At 39.8% G+C, this 21,852-nt stretch overlaps 2 protein-coding genes across 2 annotated transcripts; both read left to right on the forward strand.

Annotated features, from left to right (window-relative positions):
• Positions 1 to 1,230: 1,230 nt before the first annotated feature.
• Positions 1,231 to 13,581, forward strand: tmc2a (transmembrane channel-like 2a). Its single transcript, XM_086053618.1, has 20 exons — positions 1,231 to 1,264; positions 2,432 to 2,470; positions 2,566 to 2,983; positions 3,790 to 3,945; positions 4,877 to 4,967; positions 5,056 to 5,137; positions 5,227 to 5,333; positions 5,971 to 6,069; positions 7,492 to 7,634; positions 7,800 to 7,947; positions 8,035 to 8,223; positions 9,035 to 9,214; positions 9,314 to 9,472; positions 9,999 to 10,127; positions 11,264 to 11,331; positions 11,549 to 11,788; positions 11,874 to 11,999; positions 12,117 to 12,195; positions 12,828 to 12,948; positions 13,191 to 13,581. The coding sequence occupies exons 1-20, from the start codon at positions 1,231 to 1,233 to the stop codon at positions 13,394 to 13,396; spliced, it is 2,814 nt and encodes a 937-aa protein (XP_085909744.1). The 3' UTR covers positions 13,397 to 13,581.
• A 1,336-nt stretch (positions 13,582 to 14,917) lies between these two features.
• On the forward strand, positions 14,918 to 21,852 carry LOC147135201 (annexin A1-like). Its single transcript, XM_086054139.1, has 12 exons — positions 14,918 to 15,311; positions 15,385 to 15,486; positions 15,578 to 15,683; positions 16,540 to 16,634; positions 16,766 to 16,879; positions 17,088 to 17,178; positions 18,247 to 18,383; positions 18,462 to 18,555; positions 18,795 to 18,890; positions 20,710 to 20,768; positions 21,266 to 21,388; positions 21,473 to 21,852. Exons 2-12 carry the CDS (start codon positions 15,418 to 15,420, stop codon positions 21,527 to 21,529), a joined length of 1,041 nt encoding a protein of 346 aa, XP_085910265.1. The 5' UTR covers positions 14,918 to 15,311; positions 15,385 to 15,417; the 3' UTR covers positions 21,530 to 21,852.

The raw sequence follows: 21,852 nt of genomic DNA on the forward strand, positions 1-21,852 counted from the left end.
ATGCCTGTGCAATGTTACTGCAGTGTTGTGCAGCCAGTTAATAAAGACGGCTCCGTGGTATCGCAGACAGTGCTCTTGCTTTTTAAAAGTACCCAGCACGTAAGTCGGTACTTGACCCAGTTAGGGACGAATAGAGGAACGGATGAAAAGCCACTTATGTCCCTGCTTAGTCCGTCCTTTTTTAAAAGACTTCTCGTTCTCCATCCATCCGCCCACAAAATGGGCATCCGTCCGTACCGTCCCTGGGACGGAATGCCCATCTCTGGTTGTTACATGAGCCCTGAGCAACTGTGATGTCATTTTTAGTCAGCAGCAAGTGCAAAATGGCCACCCCCTGAGATGGACAAAAACAGTTGGATTTTACATAAACACAATGTCAACAGAATGCCATATTCAGACTAGTGGGGCTGCATAGAACATATTATTGTAAAGACAATTTGGGGGTTGACTTTCCCTTTAACTGCAATTTATTAGCAATTTATTGGCACAAAATTACTGCTGTGAAAAAGGCCTCCTCTAGTTTTGTTGTTTGAATAGTAAGACACATAGGACAACCAACCCACACCTCCAATGTTAGAAAAGGTATCCTCAAGAATACATTTTACATCTGAAAAATCTCTGATCTCGTATTGTTCAATGTGATCTTTCTCTCTGCCCGTCTGATTCAGGCTGACTAATTTGATACCTACTGAAATTTGTCCATTAACAGTCAAGCATAAAATGTGGGGTATTTACTGTTTGGTTTCAAGTCCCTGCATTTAGTAATCTAAACCTTCATTAAATCTTAAACGTGTCTGACTGTTGCTGGTGTGTTTGTGTGTGTGGGGTCTAAGACTAAGACAAGTGAGAGTCTGTTCAGCACTTAAGATAATGGGCTGTTTTGGCCATTTAGGCAAAGCAAATGGGAGATAGTCATGAGGTTTGGATGGAGACACACCAATAAATGGTGGTTAACTTTCATTTTTGTATGAACCGAAGTTATGCCTCACACCTGTGTAAAAACACAACTTCATAAATGCGCTAACTGTATTTTGCTATGCCACATTGGATCACCCCAAAAATATGTTTTCACCACACACGTTCGGAACACCTAATTGCGAACAGATCAAATGCTGCTGTCGTCATAGTGACAGCATTGTGAGATACCTGAGTTGGTTACTGGCGCAGAGCCGAGACGGAGGAAGGGAGCAAGCCGCTGCAGGGGACACAGAAAGTCATTTGTTTTTCATCATGCCGAGAAAAAGGGATTTGTCAACAGATGAAGGTGAGGTGGATGGATAAAAGTGTATGAACATTTTTGCACTGAGAATGGTATACATTTCTCAAGGTGTGCCGGCTTGGGTGTTTTGAACTGTGAAGAATTAGTAGTTTGACAAACATTAGTTCAACTCAACGACAGAACATCAGACTGTTCATGTTTTTCTTTCCTGTTCTGCACGTTGAGTAGAGCTATATACTGAATCCGTTTTTTAAAATACAATATATTGTTGACTCAACCATGGGACTATGTTAGAGTATTTCTGTCAGATGATGATGATATTGCAAGATGTGAAAATTGTCACACACTTGTGAAATTGCCTCAACAATCTTCATCTCACTTAATAATGCCGATGAATATTTGATAATCATGGTGTGTAGTTAACTTATCTGCCACACCGTCAAGAGGTTCTAGCTTTAAGTCTTGGCTTGGGTCTTCATGCATAGTCATTCGGCGGGTCATTCGGGTGCTTGCGTAAGTTTTCTCCAGGTACTGCGGCTTACTCCCAAGTTTCAAAATCATGCATGTTCGATTCATTGACGCATCTAAATTGTCCATAGATGTTAATGCGACTGAATAGTCGTTTGTTTATATGTGCCCTATGATTGACTGGCGAGGTGTACTCAACCTCTTCAAAGTCGGCCTAAACTGGAATAGCAGCACAAAATGGACAAATCAATCACCAGTGAGTATACGAGCGTGAGTGTATACGAGCTATAGCAAAAACTGAGAGGTGAGAATACAAATATTACGTGTTATGAATTTTAGTGTGGTTCATTGCTGTCAATTTGCATTGCAGCTCTTGAGTAACTTCATGGAATCAATTTGCACCCTGTTCACAATCATCGTGTGACATGTCGCCTTATACTTCTGCTATCAATGCATTTTCTATATTGCCTGACCTGAATAAGGGAGCCAGAGAAAACCCATGCAAGCACAGCTAACATGCAAACTCCACATAGGTAGGCCTCAGTTGAGATTTGAATTTGGAGCATGACATGACAGCACCAAATGAGAACTTTGTTTTGATTTAAAAAAAAAAAACAAGAAAAAAAAGCCAGGTCCTAGTCTACAAACAGCACCAGATGCATATGCTCGCTCATGTAGCATTTACTGTGTAAAAGGTAATTCTGACAATTCCATTTGTGTGTGTTGTATTTGCTTACCATGCAGTTGAGATTGATATGGAGGATGATGTCAGTGACAGTGATGGTAAGTCAGCAACAGTATTCTATGAACTTCTCATGTACGCGACACTGAAATCGGTTGACTTCCTCCTCTGTACATCTCATCAACTCTCAATATAGACAATGCCACCCGGAGGCGAGGCAACAGAAGGCAAGCAACTGGAAGAACCGCTGCAAAGGGAAGAGCCCGTGGCAAAAAAGCAGCCAGTGAAGATGAGGAAGATGATGAGGAGGCTGAGGCTCCGAGGACAAGAAGAGGGGCAAATGCAAAGAAGCCGACCAAGAAACGTGGAGGTGACGAATTTGACGACGATGAAAGTGAAGATGAGGGCCCCAAGAAGAAAAAGCGAGGGGGAGCGGCCAGTAAGAAAAAAGGAGGAAAAACAGTGGACAGTGAGGAGGAGGACAGTGATGAGCAGAAGGGAAAGAAGGGGAAAAAGGGAGGAGGAAAGAAAGGTGGAAAGGAGGAGGAGGACAGTAAAGGCAAGAAAGGAGACGCCAAAGGAAAAGACAAGAAGAAGAAGAAGAAAGTAGAAAGGTAGGCTGAATACCCATCCATTTTCGAAAGGGCTTGACCTCACTCAGGTTATGGGTGGGCTTGAGTCTATCCCATCTGACTGACAAGTACCTATTTACACCTTATGACAATTTGGAGTCTTTATTTAAAGCAGCACTGGGCAAGAATTCGACCATAATAAAAAGAATTCTCTACTTTTTTGACGAAACATTGACTTACAAGTAGTTGAATGGGACTTTTGTGTCATGCCCTGGGGGGGAGGGGGCATGGTCTGTATCGTTTTTACTGGCACTAAGAAACTTTGAGGACGATGGAAGCAACCCTGGCACCTAAAAAAAATACAAATGTCCTGAATTGCTTGACGGCATACTCGCTTCCTCCTTTCGCTATAAGATGGAAGTCGATTCGAACGTCTATGCGCTATTACTGGTTTCATGGCAGAAGCCCCAAAACAAAAACAAAAAAACAAACATATTGTTTGAACATAAGATAGATTCATTACCTAATCGCTATTCATCTTTCACACAGCCACTGGAAATAGAAATGTAATTCAGTCCAACTTGCAGGCCGGCGAGAGCTCAGGATTTCACGATACTACGAGCTGGTGCACAAGGGAAATGTGGTTGACCAAAACACTACCGCTTTTGTCCGCAATCAACAAAAACTGACATGACTGACAGTGTTGCTTTAACCTAACATGCATGTTTGTGGAATGTGGGAGGAAGCCAGAGTTAATGTGAATTCTTGTCTCTCACTTTTGACACAATGCACGCTTAGAAAGCCACCACAGAATTCCAATGCTCATCAACCGCTGCCTCTGTCCCCAGTTCATCTGACTCCAGTTCAAGCTCCGATGAGGATGAGGAATCCTTGTCCGAGGGAGAGATGGCGCTGCTGATGGAGGAGGTGGAAGAGAAGAAGAAGCTGATATCCACCATCAGGAACAAACCATGGAGGATGAAGCGGCGACTCACACACCTGAAGTAATGTCCAGTATTTGGAATAGCTTTTCACATCAAATACTCATCCACCCTTTTTCACTCTTCCGCCTTGTGAGCTGGGGCCTATCCTAGTTCACTTTTGGCCTGAGGGTCTGAGGCAGAGTACATTCAGGACTGATCACCAACCATTTGCAGGGCACGTATTAACACACAACCATTTTTGCTCACATCTTCTGAGAATTTAGAGTCTTCAATTAACACAACAGTAGTGTGTACTTAAAAGGGAAGTCAACCCAAACATATTTTTTTCAAGAATATGTTCTATGCAGGTCCACTAATTTGTGGAATATGAGTTAAGCAGCAAAATCCACCCGCTTTTAGCCATCTCAGGGGCGGCCATTTTGTCACTTCTGTCGACTGAAAATTACATCACAGTAGCTCAGGGCTCAGATAACCAATCGTAGCTCAGTTTCAGAAAACAGGTGATCCATGATTGGTCGTTATCTGAGCCCTGAGGGTCTGTGATGTCAGTCAACAGAAATAGCTCAGGTAACGACCAATCAAAGCTCAGCTTCAGAAAACAGGTGAGCTGTGATTGGTAGTTACCTGAGCCCTAGGCAACTGTGTCATTTTCAGTCGACAGAAGTGTCAAAATGGCCGCCACCGGAAATGGTTAAACACAGGTGGATTAAATCTTATTCCAGAATTGCAATATTTATCTGAATGCCTTATTTCAACTAGTGGGCCTGCATAGAACATATTCTTGAAAAAAATCTTCCCTTCAAGACTTCCCCTTTAAGTAAAAATGTAAGGAATTGTAAACTTCACACAAGGAGATGTAACTATTTTATTTTAATGTCCCCTCATTGTTTATTTGTATCCTTTTTGTGACTTTGTGTAAAAGTTAGAAAGGCCCAATTTTACTACAAAGTAATTATTAATCAACCTTTACATCCTATGCGTGTCTTCGCAGGGAAGCTCAAGAGTTTGTGGATAAGTTTGAAGGAGCTCTCGGCAAAGGAAAAGGCAGGAAGTGGTACGCCTACAAAGTCATGATGACAAAGGTTAAAAAAGAAAACTGTAGTCCCTTACTGTTTGTGGGTACATATGTTCAGCCTCGTAATAAAACATCTATTTTCATGTTTTTCAAAGAAATGGATTAAGTTCCAGAGGGACTTTGAAAATTTCAAAACAGCCTGTATTCCCTGGGAGAGGAAAATCAAAGAGGTGGAAAGTGAGTCATGGTTAATGCTCAATTTGCTATTTAATAACTGAGCAGTGACCTCTTGTGTCCAGAAAATAAACTAATTTCATTGTCCTCAGGTCACTTTGGGTCTTCTGTAGCTTCTTACTTCATTTTCCTGCGCTGGATGTACGGGATGAACCTCGTTATGTTCGGTTTCACTTTCGGACTGGTGGTTATTCCTGAGGTGAGGTAGTAATAGCATCGTTAATACAAGCACAACTTGAATAACATAACATAACAGAAGTGTACACAAAAGGCATTAGAATAGAACAGTGACCGTGAGAGGTCAGGTGTGTCACAGGAAATAATTCAATTTCTCTTTTTTTCTATTTCATTGTCATATAAGTTCTCATTAATTTACTAAAAATTTACAAAAAATGCGTTCATCTGTCTATTCCAGCAATGCACAGTGACAGGCAGAACAGTTTGATGTTCTTCCACTAGCTGGAAGAGTGGAACAATTAACCTGTGTAATGTATCCACTGTTTGCCATTCATACTACAAGAGAAAAATAGCTTTGTGTTAAACTAAACATATTTCACACTGAATAGGCAATTTGTAAGGAAATTGAGACGAGATCAACATTAGATCAGTATCCATACTTCTTGTGACATTTGGTGGTGTGCCGTGAAATTTTTCAAATGTAAAAAATGCACTTTAACTCAATAACAGGAAGGACTAGTATATGAGCTATATGAGGTTTGTTTAAGTAAAGACAGGTACAAACTGTGACACTAACCCCTAAAGTAGAAAGTGTATATTGAGTTGATTTGTTGTCTTATCAAATTCCTATCATTTATTTTTCTTCCTTCATAATGCAGGTTTTGATGGGCCTTCCATATGGGTCCATTCCCAGGAAGACTGTTCCTAGAGCAGAACAGGCAACTGCTCAAGACTACTCTGTCCTCATGGACTTCAATGTAAGTTTGAGAAGTGAGTTTGAAAAATTGTCATCTGTTTAAACATCTAGCCATTGGTGGCGTATAGTGCGACTCCTGCCTGACTTAGTTGCAGGCAATGTGGGTTCACTTCAGGATTAATTTTTTAGATTTTTCATCAAAATTAGATTTTTTTTCATTAGTTAGTTTTTTTCATTAGTTAGTTTTTAAATTAAGTTAGTTTTCAGTGTGGGTTTGTTAGATAAAATGTATTTTTCAATGCTTCATTTTCGTTTTTATCATATGTATATATATACATCTATATGTATATATATGGTCGGCACGGTGATCGACTGGTTAGCACGTCCACCTCACAGTTCAGAGGTCGTGGGTTCGATCCCGGCTTCGGCCACCCTGTGTGGAGTTTGCATGTTCTCCTCGTACCAGCGTGGGTTTTCTCCGGGTACTCCGGTTTCCTCCCACATTCCAAAAACATGCTTGGTAGGTTGATTGGACACTCTAAATTGCCCCTAGGTGTGATTGTGAGTGTGGATGTTTGTTTGTCTCTGTGTGCCCTGCGATTGGCTGGCAACCAATTCAGGGTTTCGACAGCTGGGATAGGCTCCAGCACGTCTGCGACCCTTGTGTGGAGAAGCGGTACAGATAATGGATGGATGTATATATTCTCTCTCTCTCTCTCTCTCTCTCTCTCTCTCTCTCTCTCTCTCTCTCTCTCTCTCTCTCTCTCTCTCTCTATATATATATATATATATATATATATATATATATATATATATATATATATATATACATATATATAATTATTTTTGTGTCCAAAATGGCTGGCTATCATGATTGATGATTCCACCCAATGACAGTGATGTGTTAAATTAATACCTCTCTAATGGTAACAATGACATGAGCATAAGGGTATCATTTATTGGAGCCAAAGACAAAGACATGTATTTTTGATCAGCACTTAAAATATCAAGATCTTGAAATTCATATATTTCCTCATTTAAAAAAAAAAATAAAATAAAATTTAGAATGGATCCTATTCCCGTTCATTGACGATGCAAAGGTGTGAATGGTTGTCAATCTATACTGTATATGTGTCCTGTCCTGTGATTGACTGTGTATTCTGTTTTTGAACAGTCAGCTGGGATAGGTTGTACCTCAAGTGCTATAGGTGGTGAATGTATTAAATGATATTTAAAAGTCAGGTAACGACTTCATGTAAGCGGACTGTTTCATGGAACCAAATCTTATGGTACTTTCTTATGGTTTCTGGTTGCCTCCATCGAGGCATTTTTAGTCATCTTCATAAAAGCTTGTTGCAGATTCAATTCGAATGTGCAGGTTATAAACGTGTTGTCGAAGCTAAAGGTCTATTCACATCATGGCTACAATTATAACAGACAGCTCTGTAAGGAAAGAGGAATTAAAAGTATTTTTCTCCCTCAGGGGTATTGCAAGTATTCTGTCCTGTTCTATGGCTATTACAACAGCCAGAGGACCATTGGCTTACTGAAGTTCAGGCTGCCTCTGGCCTACCTTCTAGTTGGGATTGGAACATTTGGCTACAGTTTGATGGTCGTGATACGCACGTGAGTCATGAGCAGTCAGATTTGATCATCTTTGTAGAATTGAATGAACTAAACAGAGATAAAGCAATTGTGTTGTGATTTTGTTGTCACATTATTCAAACTTCTGTGCTGAGACCAGTTTGATACGCAGGTCTCATTTTCAGTCATATTTGTTTCATTGGCCAGAATGGCAAAGAATGCAGATCTCGGTGGGGGGGATGGAGAAGATGGGGAGTTCACTTTCGCCTGGAAGATGTTCACCAGCTGGGATTATCTCATCGGAAATGCAGAAACTGCGGACAACAAATATGCATCCATCACCACCAGCTTCAAGGTAATCATGAAAAGCCCGTTTGAGGAACGTACTTTTCATAGAGAGACTACATGTAACTGTTTTTCTGCTCATCCCGTGCAAGATTAGGAGTCCATTGTGGATGAGCAAGAGAACCAGAAGGATGAGAACATTCATCTGAGGAGGTTCCTCAGGGTCCTGGCTAACGTCCTCATCACCTGTAGCCTGGGGGGAAGCGGGTACCTCATCTATTTTGTGGTGAAGAGGTCGCAGGAGTTTGCCAATAGAGATGATCTTAGCTGGTATGAGAAAAATGAGGTATTGTCACGAAAAACAAGTACATGCATGAACACACATGCGGTGCACCATCAGTCGCCAAGTCGACTCATTTAAAGCTTGAAGTCGACTAATTGCTAATCATGTGTTTGTGAATTATTTTCTTCCGCTCGGCCCATTTATAGAGGATTTTCGACTCGCCAGTCTGCTGCTGCCGGCGAACATTGAGTGGAGCGGCAAAATATCCGGCCAACAATGTTTTCATACGTCAGAAAGTGCGCAAATAAGAGGGCTTTGTTAGAGTACAGCTTTGGTGATCCTCGCTTATCTTGAAAAAACCCATGAAGCAATACCATGGGACTTTAGCTAGTTACAAGGAGAGCAGCACACATTAAAGCTCCATCTTTGTCGCCAAAACGTTATGTCCAATAGCGCACAGACAACAACTGAGTACTTTATTCGTCCTACCGCACCCACCACCAACACCACGTCACTTGTGTTGCTTTACAACATAACGCTTGTCGCAGTACGGCATACTATGCTAAAAGCATGCGGAAATATTTGATCAAAAATAAAACTGGTAGCACAGTCATTTGCAAAATATACAAGATTATCCTGAAAATACAGAAAAACACAAGTGAAATATAACTTGAAAAATGGATAATTTAGCACACTATTTTAGGGAACACAAGATCAGACCGGCTACCCTACCTCAGCCTGATGATGAATTTTTAATCATTTGTATGTTTTTGTTTTTGTCCAGATCTATCCAAATACAGTATATCTAAATACTACAGTATCTTTACATTTTTGTACTATCGTTTCTCCCTTGTCTCTTATTCTTGTTGTTCAGTTGGAGATCATCATGTCTCTGCTGGGCCTTCTGTGTCCTCCCCTGTTTGAGACCATCGCTGAGCTAGAGGACTACCATCCTCGGATCGCCCTCAAGTGGCAGCTGGGACGCATCTTTGCTCTTTTGCTGGGAAACCTCTACACATTCCTGTTTGCCCTTTTTGACGAGGTCAACACCAAGGTGTGTGTCCTCACCTTTGCCGCACATTCCTCATTAATCACGCGTCTTCTCAAACAGCTCCAATGCTATTTCACATCACTGATCCCACCTCACTCTTAGCTTGAAGAAGAGCAGTCCATAAAGAACGCAACCATCTTGGCTCTGAAGGAATATTACGCCAATTACACCCGCCTGGTTAATGACACAGAGGCCACCCCACCCCCCATGAGCCCTGCTGATGTGATCCGAGGACCCTGCTGGGAGACCGCCGTTGGCATAGTAAGGACAGATATTTTCTTCATGCCGTAATTCATTATGTGCGCCTTACAATCTACAAAAATGGAATATAATATATATATATTAAAAAAATGGAATATAAAAGTACTCCTATGCTCACATAGCAAAAAAACGATTGCGCCAAAATTTAGCATTGTTCCCAGTTTCAGTCGACAGCAAGTGACAAAATGGCCACCCCCTGTGGTTATTAAAAACAGGTGGATTTTGCTGCTTAATTCATATCCCGCAAATGCAATTGTATCAATCGGGGATTTTATCTGAGTTTTGAATGGCTAATTTAAATGGAAAGTTGCATAGCAATCCTTCCACTCTCTCTACAACATTGAAATTAGCATCAGGTTACCGTTAAATATATTAAACACCACACCATAAAGTCGTTCTTGGTATTTCTCAAGATAATAATTTTAAGAAAGCATGACATAATGTGTGTTATTCTCATCCGAAGTAAACATTAGTCTGTGTTGTTATTTCCTATCCTCCATTTAAAAAAAAACTACATGTGTTGTAGGAGTTTGTGAAGCTGACAGTGTCGGACATCCAAGTCACATACTTGACCATCCTGATAGGTGACTTTGCCAGAGCTGTCATTGTGCGTTTCCTCAACTATTGCTGGTGCTGGGACCTGGAGGCTGGATTTGTAAGTTTCAATGCGAAACTTCAAAAGTGGTTCATCGCATACTTTTACTAGAAACTGCATTAAAATGCTAACGGTTAAGGCAATTTTCACAATAATTGCTAGCCTGAAGAGGGCGACATAGATTCAATAAAACATCCATCCATCCATTATCGATACCGCTTCTCCTCACAAGGGTCGCGGGGTGTGCTGGAGCCTATCCCAGCTGTCTTTGGGCAGTAGGCGGGGGACACCCTGAATTGGTTGCCAGCCAATCGCACGGCACACAGAGACAAACAACCGCACTCACAATCACACCCAGGGGCAATTTAGAGTGTCCAATCAACCTACCAAGCATGTTTTTGGAATGTGGGAGGAAACCGGAGTACCCGGAGAAAACCCACGCAGGCACGGGGAGAACATGCAAACTCCACACAGGGAAGCCGGAGCCGGGATTGAACCCACGACCTCTGAACTGTGAGGCGGACGTGCTAACCAGCCGACCACCGTGCCGCCCTTCAATAAAACATTCAGTATAAAATCTTGATCTCTTCTATTTTCTGAAAAATAATGAGGTTATTTCCACAACATTTGCCAAAATTATTGGCCTCTGAAATGATGTTAAATTTTTCGGGGCACTCTGTAATGATTTGTATGGCCTTCACTATTGCTAAACTAGATAAACATAACCATATCACAAAAATCACTGTACTGCAGCATATCATATACTGTATTCATTTTAAATTCAGTTAGTTCAATTAGGGAAATGAAACATGCTTATCAAATTTATGACATATATATATATATATATATATATATATATATACATGTAACTAAGATTGCTGTTACTATTTTGAACAACAATGAGCAATTTCAAATGGAATTCACTTTTTTTACACAAATTTGAGACAGCTCACAGAACATCTCTGAGAAGTTCAAAACATATCAAGCACATACATGCAGCCACTAAACATATGTTTATTTATAATTTTCTGTTGATGAATCAAAGTTGGAAAAAAATAGTAAACTCTTATTGAAGATGTACTTGATGCTTTAGTGTTTTTCAGGTTTCCTTTTGCAAAGTGATTTGAAAATTCATGGATAACAATACAAACGTGTTCATACTTATTTTTTTTAAATATAGTCTCTTTTCATTTTAGCCATCGTATGGAGAGTTTGACATCAGTGGTAATGTTTTGGGACTTGTCTTCAATCAAGGGATGATCTGGTATGAACTTTTCTGATCCTACATATTTGGGAGTATAATAATAACGTGGTTTGGACTTTCAATCTGCAAGTATTGCAGTGAGTGTAAATTCCTTGGAGCATTGATATACTGTGCACAACAGTGGCATGGACAGAATGTAGCTGGATGTTTTAATTTCTACAGTGGCTCTTGTTTGAATGGATTTAATTCACCTAATGCTAGATTTTTTTTTTTTCAGGATGGGGGCGTTTTATGCTCCTGGTCTGGTTGGCATCAACGTACTCCGCCTGCTCACGTCCATGTACTATCAGTGTTGGGCTGTGATGGCGACCAATGTCCCTCATGAGAGAGTCTTTAAGGCTTCCAAATCCAACAACTTCTACATGGGTCTGCTGCTCCTCATTCTTTTCCTTAGTTTGTTGCCTGTGGTCTACACCATCATGACCCTCCCACCCTCATTTGATTGTGGACCCTTCAGGTAACACACAAAGAAAATAAACCAAAAAAGCTTGGAATATGAGCTTGTGTATTTTGATGTATATTGAGGCGTTTGATATTTGAAGTGGGAAGGCAAAAATGTTTGATGTGATCATTGAGACGATCGACCTGGACCTGCCAGCCTTCATAGGGACGCTATTTGGCTATGTAGCCAACCCAGGCCTCATCATACCAGCTGTTTTGCTCATGGTGTGAGTACAGAGGCAATGACAGCCTAAAAAAAATAGCAAAAATATATAAACCCCTTTGAATAGGTTGCCTGTGCTGTCACTGAGAAGTATCAAAAAATGTCTTATTTTCCTCTCCAGACTTGCCATCTACTATTTGAACTCTGTTTCGGAGGCGTACAAAAACTCCAATTTGGATCTGAAAAAGAAGATGCAGATGGTAAATGGAGAAAATTATAGTAAACACATCGGATGTTGTTGTATCTGCCTAATGCCAGACATTTGCATATGCAAGGCTTTATCTATTGTATGTGTTGTATGGAGTAAATGCTTCAAATCAATGGTCAAAGGTGAGCGACATAATAGTAATAATAGCATTATTTGTGTAGCACATTTTGCAATGAAGTTGCTTCACATTAAAAACAATCAATGAAAATTAAATGAAAATGAAACTGTTAGGCAGATTTTAGAAACAGTCCTTTATACCAGTATCAGTACATGATGCTACTGTTTCAGTATGGGATGTTTGTATTAACATTGACATTTTTACTATTATTGTGTCATGCATGGATATTTATATTGCTGTTTGTTTTTTTTTTTAGTTTGTTCAACTCTTGTTTATTTTTCTGCATTTTTGAAATAAAAAGTTGACATCAATTAATCAATGAATGAAACAGTAAAATAAATAAATAAATAAATAAATAAAAACATTAAATGAATAAATAAATAAATAATCAGAATACTAGTTTATTGCAATTTTACATCACAGTCCCAGTGTCGCAGTGCTTTTATTTGTTAATATTCTGTGATGATCCACACCTCACTCCTGCTGTTCTGTCACGCCATGACTAGGCTCGCGATGAAGAAAAGAACCGGAGGAACAACACAGACAGCACCAACGAGGTTATGAAAGACTTGGAGGACCTGCTGCCAAACCGCTCTCTGGCGCCCCCTGCTCCTCCACCGGAGCCTGGTTTGTAACATTTGATTGTCAGTAAATAATTTATGGAGGTGTCATGTTTATTTTAAAGGATATTAACAACTATTTGTGGAGCCTATAAACGAAACTAACTAATTTACCTGTAAAGATCAACACTATTCAACGTTTTTTCCCCCCAAAAAACATCTTTATTAGAATTCTTGTGCCTGCCAGTTGTGGAAATGAAATGTGAATGGGTTGTTGTACATCCTCTTTCATGACGTTTTGTCAAACAGAGAAAAAGACAGCAGATCCAAAGCCAATGAAGACCAAACCCGGAGCAGCTGGGAAAGGTGTACACCTTCAGAAAGACGTTGCACTTGCAACATCCAATCCTGCCACTCGAGGGCCAATAGTTCGAGCGCCTGGACCAAGAGGACCGGGACCCGTGTCCGGTCCTGGCCGAGGGCGAGGCCGCGGCAGAGGACCCCCTCCGAGATAATGACAGCATGACCGTTCTTTGCCATATAGTTGTTGTTAGTTACCACTTGATAGGTTGAGACATGAACTGTGGAATTTGACTCACAGGGATGGCGATTAGCCCCTTTTTACTTGAAATCTGTGAACAAGTTGTCATTTCGATAATGATCCACTTTTCAGCTCCAATATTATTGTACTTATGTAGATGAAAACCCCCAGTTCATATTATCATTTACGAATCTTATTGGCACTGAGGTTGCCCATACCATTTTTTGTCTTCTTGTCTACTTGGTAAACTAAACATAAATGATGCGACACCACAGTGGTACAACTGTAAAATGCATCTCCTCCTTTATTACTTATCCACTCTTTAAAACGGAAGTCAACCCAAGCATTTTTTTCCAGAACATGTTTCCAGCAGGCCCACTAGTTGAAACATAGCATTATGATTAATATTGTGTTTGTGGAATATGAGTTAAGCAACAAAATCCACACGTTTTAGCCATCTCCGGGGGCAGCCATTTTGTCACTTCTGTCGACTGAAGATGACATCGCAGTTGCTGAGGGCTCAGATAACCAATCGTAGCTCAGTTTCAGAAAACAGGTGATCCATGATTGGTCGTTATCTGAGCCCTGAGGGTCTGTGATGTCATTTTCAGTCGACAGAAATAACAAAATGGTCTTCCCCAGAGATGGCTAAAAACGGGTGGATTTTGCTGCTTTACTCATATTTCATATTAATCATATTGCCTTGTTTCAACGAGTGGGCCTGCATAGAACATATTCTTGAAAAAAATATATTTGGGTTGACTTACCCTTTAAATTCAATATTTTTAAAAAAACATTTTAAAAAAAGGATGCTTTTTCTGGATGGTTTTCTTGGATTTTGTGGGAGAATTAAATCTGCTTGGTTTCATATATTGTTGTTGTACTTTTTATAATCTTCTTGTAACTGTTGTTTGCTGGTGATTGCTCAGGCACCAAGTAGGTTCTTAGACGGAACATCATCCCAGTATACATTAGGTACACATGCGCATACAGTGGCATTTTTTTGGCATGTGCATTATGTGTGACTGCAAAGGGCTGCATTGCAAAGTTTTGGAAATATATAATGTGAAATGTTTTTTTTATTGTGTTAAGGGGCAGCAACAATCATGATGCTGTATACGTACCATGAAGGTTGTTCAGGTAAACAATCAGGATAATGATAAGGCCACCCTTAATAAAACTGTTAACTGTATTTTCAATGTCATTGAATCACTGAGGAAAAATGTAGTGACTTACATTTCCACTCTTTTGGCATTCAACTTTATTTTGCCAACCGCAACCAATTGTTTTGCCTGCGGCCTACACAATCTTAAAGGAAGACTGTCAAAGAGAAAATGCTTTTTGGTCAAGAGAATTCGTGCATGTCATAAAATTGGACTGAAGTTTGGTCAACTGGTAAAAATTACATGTGTTTGTCCCTTTAACATTACTGACTGTGGACAGAGGAGAAAAATGTAGATGATCAGGTTCAGCCATGTAATCCAACAGCACATCGTCATGAGGAGCACGCAGTAGCCTACTTGACATTACTTCATTAGTAAGTCATATTAACCAACATTTTTTTATATGTTTTTTATGTTGCCACAGTTCCCTGCAGATTTGCATGTTCGTGCGAATTACATATTGTTTGGTTAAAGGGCGAAGCATTTATTTACAATACAACAAGCCTGAACAGAAGTCGCCCAACCGGTCAGGGATGCGCAAACGTATTGATTGCTGGGTGTGTTGTCTCTGAAGAGACGGCAGACGATTGGCTCATCTTGCGCAGGTGACAAGAAAGTCTGCCAGATTTTTTTCTGCATAACCATCTGCTGGGTGGAGTTACTTCAAAACTTCCTTAGACATCTCATCTACAAAATACAGGGCGAAGACAGTCATTCATAGCACAGGTAAATTCTCAGATTTTTAAAGATCAAGAAGAAATTATAGTCCTTCATTCAATCAGCTTCTTTCTTTTTTCAGATCATTTTTTTTGATCATCTTGCCCAGAAAAAAATGTCTTTCTTCAGGAAATTCTATCAAAATATCATTCATGACAGAAACCCTGAGAATGATACCATTAAAGTAAGTATCACCTGAGCTCCTGTGGACACGAGGAACTCAATTATTGAATTGCAAATGGGAAAAACAAACATTTCTGTGCCTATACTTTTAGGTTAAAGGAAAGGCGACACCTGTGTTTTACGGAACAGTGGCCCCGTATCCGAACTTCAATGCAAGCAAAGATGCTGAAGTTCTGCAAAGTGCCATTGAAAGTAAAGGTATGTGAAATCTCCCGAATCTGCACATTTTATTACTATTAACAGAATAACAGGCCACAATGCAATGGATGCAAAATATATTTTCAAGGTATTCTTCATTTATTGTCTCAAGTAACTAAACAGATCGGCCCACCGAGGGCGTGTCAAATTTGAGTTGCAGTCTTTCTAACGCCCCCTCAGCAAGATGACTTCATTTGTTCTTCAAACAGTGCAGCATGAAACTTACAAAGGTCTGAAAAGAAGACGTTACGTCTCACTCTGAAATGCACTCATTATAATTGGAAAGGATGCAATGAAAAACCCAAACAGCAAAGTAATTTTCATTGCATGCATTCCAAATTGCTGACAATTTAGTAGGATTTTATACCAAAATAATGCTCTGTAATTGATCATAAATATATATATGAGTGCTGATATTCTGCATCTAATGAACAAATAAATATCCTAATTTTGACCAGAAAAAAAAGTACCACTATTTAAAAAAAAAAATCGAATCAGTGCATTTACAGCTCGCCATTGTTGTGTGTCACTGTGGAGGTTTTCATATATGCACAGTAGGAAAACTGACTTGTGTTTATTATAGTGATATCATTAACTTAATAGAATGATTGTCAAACACAAGTTACTATCACAATATCAATTATTAAAAAAATACACTTGCTAAAAAATAGTGAGTTTCTTTTTCTTCCAAAGTTTGAATTGAGGCAACTGGACTCCTCCTGTTTGTGGAAAATGTTTTTTTCTCCTCATTTTTCTAAATTATTCAAAAATGACTTGGCCAACAATATGTAATATTGGGCATCAAATGTAACTTCACTCCCATGGCAGACAGAAAAGTAAAATATCTCTCTTGCAGGAGTGGATGAGGATGTGATCATTTCAATCTTGGTTAAAAGAAACAATGAGCAGAGACAGAAGATCAAAGTCGTTTATGAGGCTTCCACTGGCCAGGTAGTGCCCTGGGAATCGTGACCACACAACACACACTACCAATTATTGAATAATAATTGAACACAATTGCTTTTTTTGTGCTGGATTTTACTCGCTGTAAAGCCAACTCTTCTTCTCTCCACGTGTCGCAGCCGTTGGAACGAGCTCTTAAGCGTGCGCTCCGGTCAGATTTAGAGGACATCTGTCTGGCCTTATTGATGACACCAGCCCACTTTGATGCCTACTTGATCAGAGGTGCAACAAAGGTAAATAACAATGTTTTATTTTGAAAATACAATATTCTTAGCCTCTTTTAGCTGATTATTTGTGATATTTCAGTCACAATACATTTTTTACTAGTAAACAAACACAATACTATATAGTGACTAGTGTCAATGGTAGTGTCATGTCATTATATCAAGAACTCTCTCCCTGAATTGTTGAAATCAATAACATTTCACTTTATTGGTACAGAGACTGGGCACAGACGAAGATGTCCTAGTGGAGGTTCTGGCAACCAGGTCAAATGAAGAGCTCAGACAGTTGAAGAGGGTCTATAAAGAAGGTTTGACTTTTTACTTTTGGAAATAGTTCAAAGCATTACAGTGGTGAGGGTAATGAGAAAACGACAACAAAAAAAGGAATGAAAATATTAGCATACCCCAAAAAGAGAGAGTGACGAATAGGCACGCGTCACAAGACTGTTGGTGGTTTAAATGTGAATCTGAAAGGCTAAGAGCTAGACTGATATGGATTTTTTTTTAAAGATTATGTAGATTCTGATAATTGGCAGGATCAAATTCTGACAACCGATTAACTGTTTTACATGACTTTGCCCTTTGTTTTTTTTGTTTTTTTTTACTTTAGAGCAAACAGAAAATTCTACAAAAAAGCTGATGATTTTTTGCCCTTTTTTTCTGAGGGGAATGTTTTTAATGTTTTAATTGTAATTTGTTAATGTTGTAGGTCAAATGTGTTCCCACGAATATCGGCTGATTTTAAACAGCCGACAGCTCTATTTTAATTCCCCCCAATTGTACTAAATTCTAACCTTTAAAGCGAAAGTCAATGCAAACTTTTTTTTTTTTCAAGAGTATGTTCTATGCAAGCCCACTAGATGAAACAGGGCATTGTGATAAATATACACTAATTTTTAGCCATCTCTTGGGGTGGCCAGTTTGTCTTCTGACAACTGAAAATGACATCACAACTGCTCACAATGACCAATCACGACTCAGATTCAGAAAACAGGTCAGCCGTGATTGGTCGTTGTGAGCAGTTGTGATTTCATCATTTTCAGTCGACCAAAGACAAAAATGGCTGAAAACGAGTGCATTTTGCTGCTTAACTTATATTCCACCAACGCAAAATTAATCAGAATGTTGTGTTTCAACTAGTCTGCCTGCTGGGAACATATTCTTGAAAAAAATATGTTTGGGTAGACTTCCGCTTTAAGATAGAAAATGAACTAACTCTGTTGGACCCTTTTTTGAACAAAGTCCTATCATAACAACAAGGGAGGATGAGTTGCAGTATGGGCGCCAGTCTCGCAAACAGCCGCAATCATTTAAATGTCATTTTCAAGACTGTGACTGTCTAGTCTATTCAGCATTTCAACACTGTTTTCCCTCAGAGTATGGGGAAACCCTGGAGGAGGTTATTAAGGATGAAACCAGGGGTGATTTCACCACAGCCCTTCTGGCTATGTCAAAGGCAAACAAAGATGAGAGCAGAGAAGTTGACAAGACTCTGGCCCAAAAGGATGCGGAGGTAAAATTGGAGAAATACCTTCTTTAATCTTTGTATGAATTCCAAGTTTATGATTAAACCTGTGTTGTTGACCTGCAGACGCTGTTCGAAGCTGGCGAGAATGCAAAAGGAGTCGACATCTCTGCCTTTTTAGACATCCTGACTACACGCAGTGGACCTCAACTCTCCAAAAGTAAGCGTGTGACAGAAAAGCATGGGAATGCTTCAGATGGTATGCTTGACTCACTAGATTAGACATTCATTGTGAAGTGAACAGAATGTAGCCACGCCCATCTTGGCTAACAGGTGGAACGTGCCTTGCAGAGTCAATAACAATGCAAATGTGCACTTTGTTCAGTTACTGAGAAGTGAACTAACTGAGTGGCAAAAACAATATTTCATGTTTGACTGTGTGCTCCCTTTGCCTTATAGCGTTCCAGAGGTACGCATGTGTCAGTGACATGACACTACCTAAAGCTCTGAATATGGAGCTCAGGGGAGATATTGAAGACTGTCTCCTTGACATTGGTAAGCATGTACTCTAATGTCACTTCCATGAAAATATACAGACACACAAAATTCAAGTAATGGCTGTTGAAGAGAATTCTTGAGTGTTTACTGAGTTCAGTTCAAACATATTTAAAAGGGAAATCAACCCAATATGTTCCCAGCAAGCCCACTAGTTGAAACACAGCATTCTGATTAATATTGCGTTTGTGGAATATGAGTTAAGCAGCAAAATCCACCCCTTTTAAGCCATCTCAGGGGGCGGCCATTTTGTCACTTTTGTCCCCTAACAATGACATCACAACTGCTCAGGGCTCAGATAACGACCAATCACGGCTCAGCTTCAGGAAAAAGCTCAGCCATGATTCATCATTACTGGAGCCCTGAGCTGTTGTGATGTCATTTTCAGTCAACAGAAGTGACAAAATGGCCACCCACAGAGATGGCTAAAAACAGTGTACTGTATTAACTCTTATTCCACAAACGCAATATTGTTCAGAATGCCTTGCTTCAACAAGAGGGCTTGCATAAAACATATTCTTGAAAAAAAATATATTTGGGTTGACTTCCGCTTTAAGATTCTAACATGAGGATCATGTTTATTAAGTACAGAATCTGTTGCCTTTAGCCAACCAGTAGGGGGAAGCCTCATAAATAAAATACAACCTATGGCGTAAGATTGATGCCACAATTAGGTCAGCGTAGTGTCAAATACCGCATACAAAAGCATAATTTGATTTCGAGTTCCCGTCCGCATATTTTAACGACCCACGTGGTCCCAGGTCGTCCCAGCCAATCGGCGTCGAGAACGTAATTTTCACATCACAAAGAAAAATGATCAAACCTAAACAACTGACACACATGCAGGGTGTCGTGATTGGTGAAATGAAAACAATATAGGGCACATGCCATTCTGTCTGTGGGACTGCAAGGTACACAACACAGTTTTATTTTTTATTTTTTCCTTACTCAGCCACGCGTCAGGAGTGTGGCACCTGCGTGTGAAATGGTACAGGCTAAGTCCGTTCTCAACACCTTTTGGCTGACTCGGACCGACTGGGACCACATGGGTCATTTAAAAATGCAGACAGGAAATCGGTGGCGGTTTGGCGATGCCCAGCTCTGCCTTTTCGTTGATTACTGGTACACTCTCAGGAGTGCGTTACGGACAGAAAGATTTATAAAGACAAAAGGTTCATATATTGATGTGGTTAAACCATTTTTAGGTGCATTTACTGAGCACATCTTGACATTGTCAGAGCAGTATTCATTTCAAAATGTTTATGAAATTGACATCACAACTGCCTTTGGGCTCGCATTGAGAATGTCACGTAACCAAACTCGGAAAATAGGTGAGCAGTAACGTTAACAATGCGAGCCCGCAGTCGACATCAGAGGTCTTAATTTTTATCCCATGACAGCAATATTCATGAAAATATCATTTTTAGACTAGTGAGGGCTCACACGACATATTCTTGCAAATCACATTTCTGCATTTAATCTTTGTATGAATTCCAAGTTTATTTAGCTCTTTAGCTTTTGATCTGAAAGGGTTGGAAATCAGAGTCAGATGTCTGTCGGTGGATTTTTCACGATAAAAATTTACTCACCCCACATGTTCCCTTCACGTTAATTTGACCTATTCATTTGCCATATATTGTGGGAGAATTATTTTTGCGCTCTCTATGTATATACATTTTGTGTGTTTTTTTAATTTTTTTTATAAAATAACAGTTACCAACCTTTTTCAAATTTTCCGGATGACTTGGTAAAATTCATCAGAACAGAAAGCTTGATAACCCACTGATCTAAAACTACATTTTGTTTCTTTTCTGTCAAGTGAAATGTGCATGGAGCACACCGGCCTTCTTTGCTGAGAAGCTCCATCGAGCTATGGAGGTACAGTACGAATGAACACAACAGCAGGCTTTTTTAAATGTATCGTTATTAATTTTTATGATACTTCAATTATGCATGTTCTAAACAGGGGCGGAGCCAGAACGCGGCTAGTACGTGGGCCTGAATATTTCTCTCACCGAGCACAGTAATCCTGTCCCGCCACATCGTATATTAAAATGAAATGATGAACTGAATTTACATGAAGTTCAGATCTTCCTTAGACAACCACAATTATGCCTTTCTTAATATTCAATCAAATAAAAAACAAAACGAAACACAAATTAAAAAATAGTTTAACAATAATTTACTAGAAATTTATAAATATATATTTCGTTAGGATTTTCACTGGGTGGGCAGTCTGTCAATCTGGGTGGGCTTGTGCACACCCAGGCCCACCCATGGCTCAGCCCCTGGTTCTAAGTTAAATGTAAAATACAGTCCATTATCTTGGAATTTTGCTTGAATAATCTTGTTGGATGACTAATGTGCCCTCACAGCGACATGGCACGTGTGAAGATACACTGATCAGGGTGCTGGTGAGTCGCTCTGAGGTCGACCTGAAGAAGATCTTGGAAGAATACAGGGCCATGTATGACTCAACGCTACAGGAGGACATCCTGGTAAAATCAACAATGCAACCTATCATGAAAGGCTGAGTTACAGTTAAATGATAGCCATAAAATGTGTTTGACTGTGTTCCACAGAAAGACACAAAGCATCATTTTGAGAACATCCTTCTTGGACTGTGTGGACCCCACTAAGAAACCACTTCGCTCGAATTTGAGTCAGAGGTGGACATGCCATAATCATTGTATTTTATTGAGTTGATGCTCTAGCGAAGTGGATAACCAGCAATAACAGCAGATGCGACATAATCTTACCATGCCATATGTGTATTCAGATAAGACAAAAGGAGAAAAAGGAGCAGATTAACAATTGTTTCAAAGAAGCTTTCATGCAGGGGTGTCCAAACTTTTTGCAAAGAGGGCCAGATTTGTCGAGGTGAAAATGTGGGGGGCCGACCATCTAGCCTGACATCCTTTTTTATATGGAACACCAATAAATCCAAGCACAATTTAGCAAA

Source organism: Filicampus tigris, chromosome 15 (assembly GCF_054856515.1).
Source record: "Filicampus tigris isolate MCC_2025a chromosome 15, RoL_Ftig_1.0, whole genome shotgun sequence".
Classification (NCBI taxonomy): Eukaryota; Metazoa; Chordata; class Actinopteri; order Syngnathiformes; family Syngnathidae; genus Filicampus; species Filicampus tigris.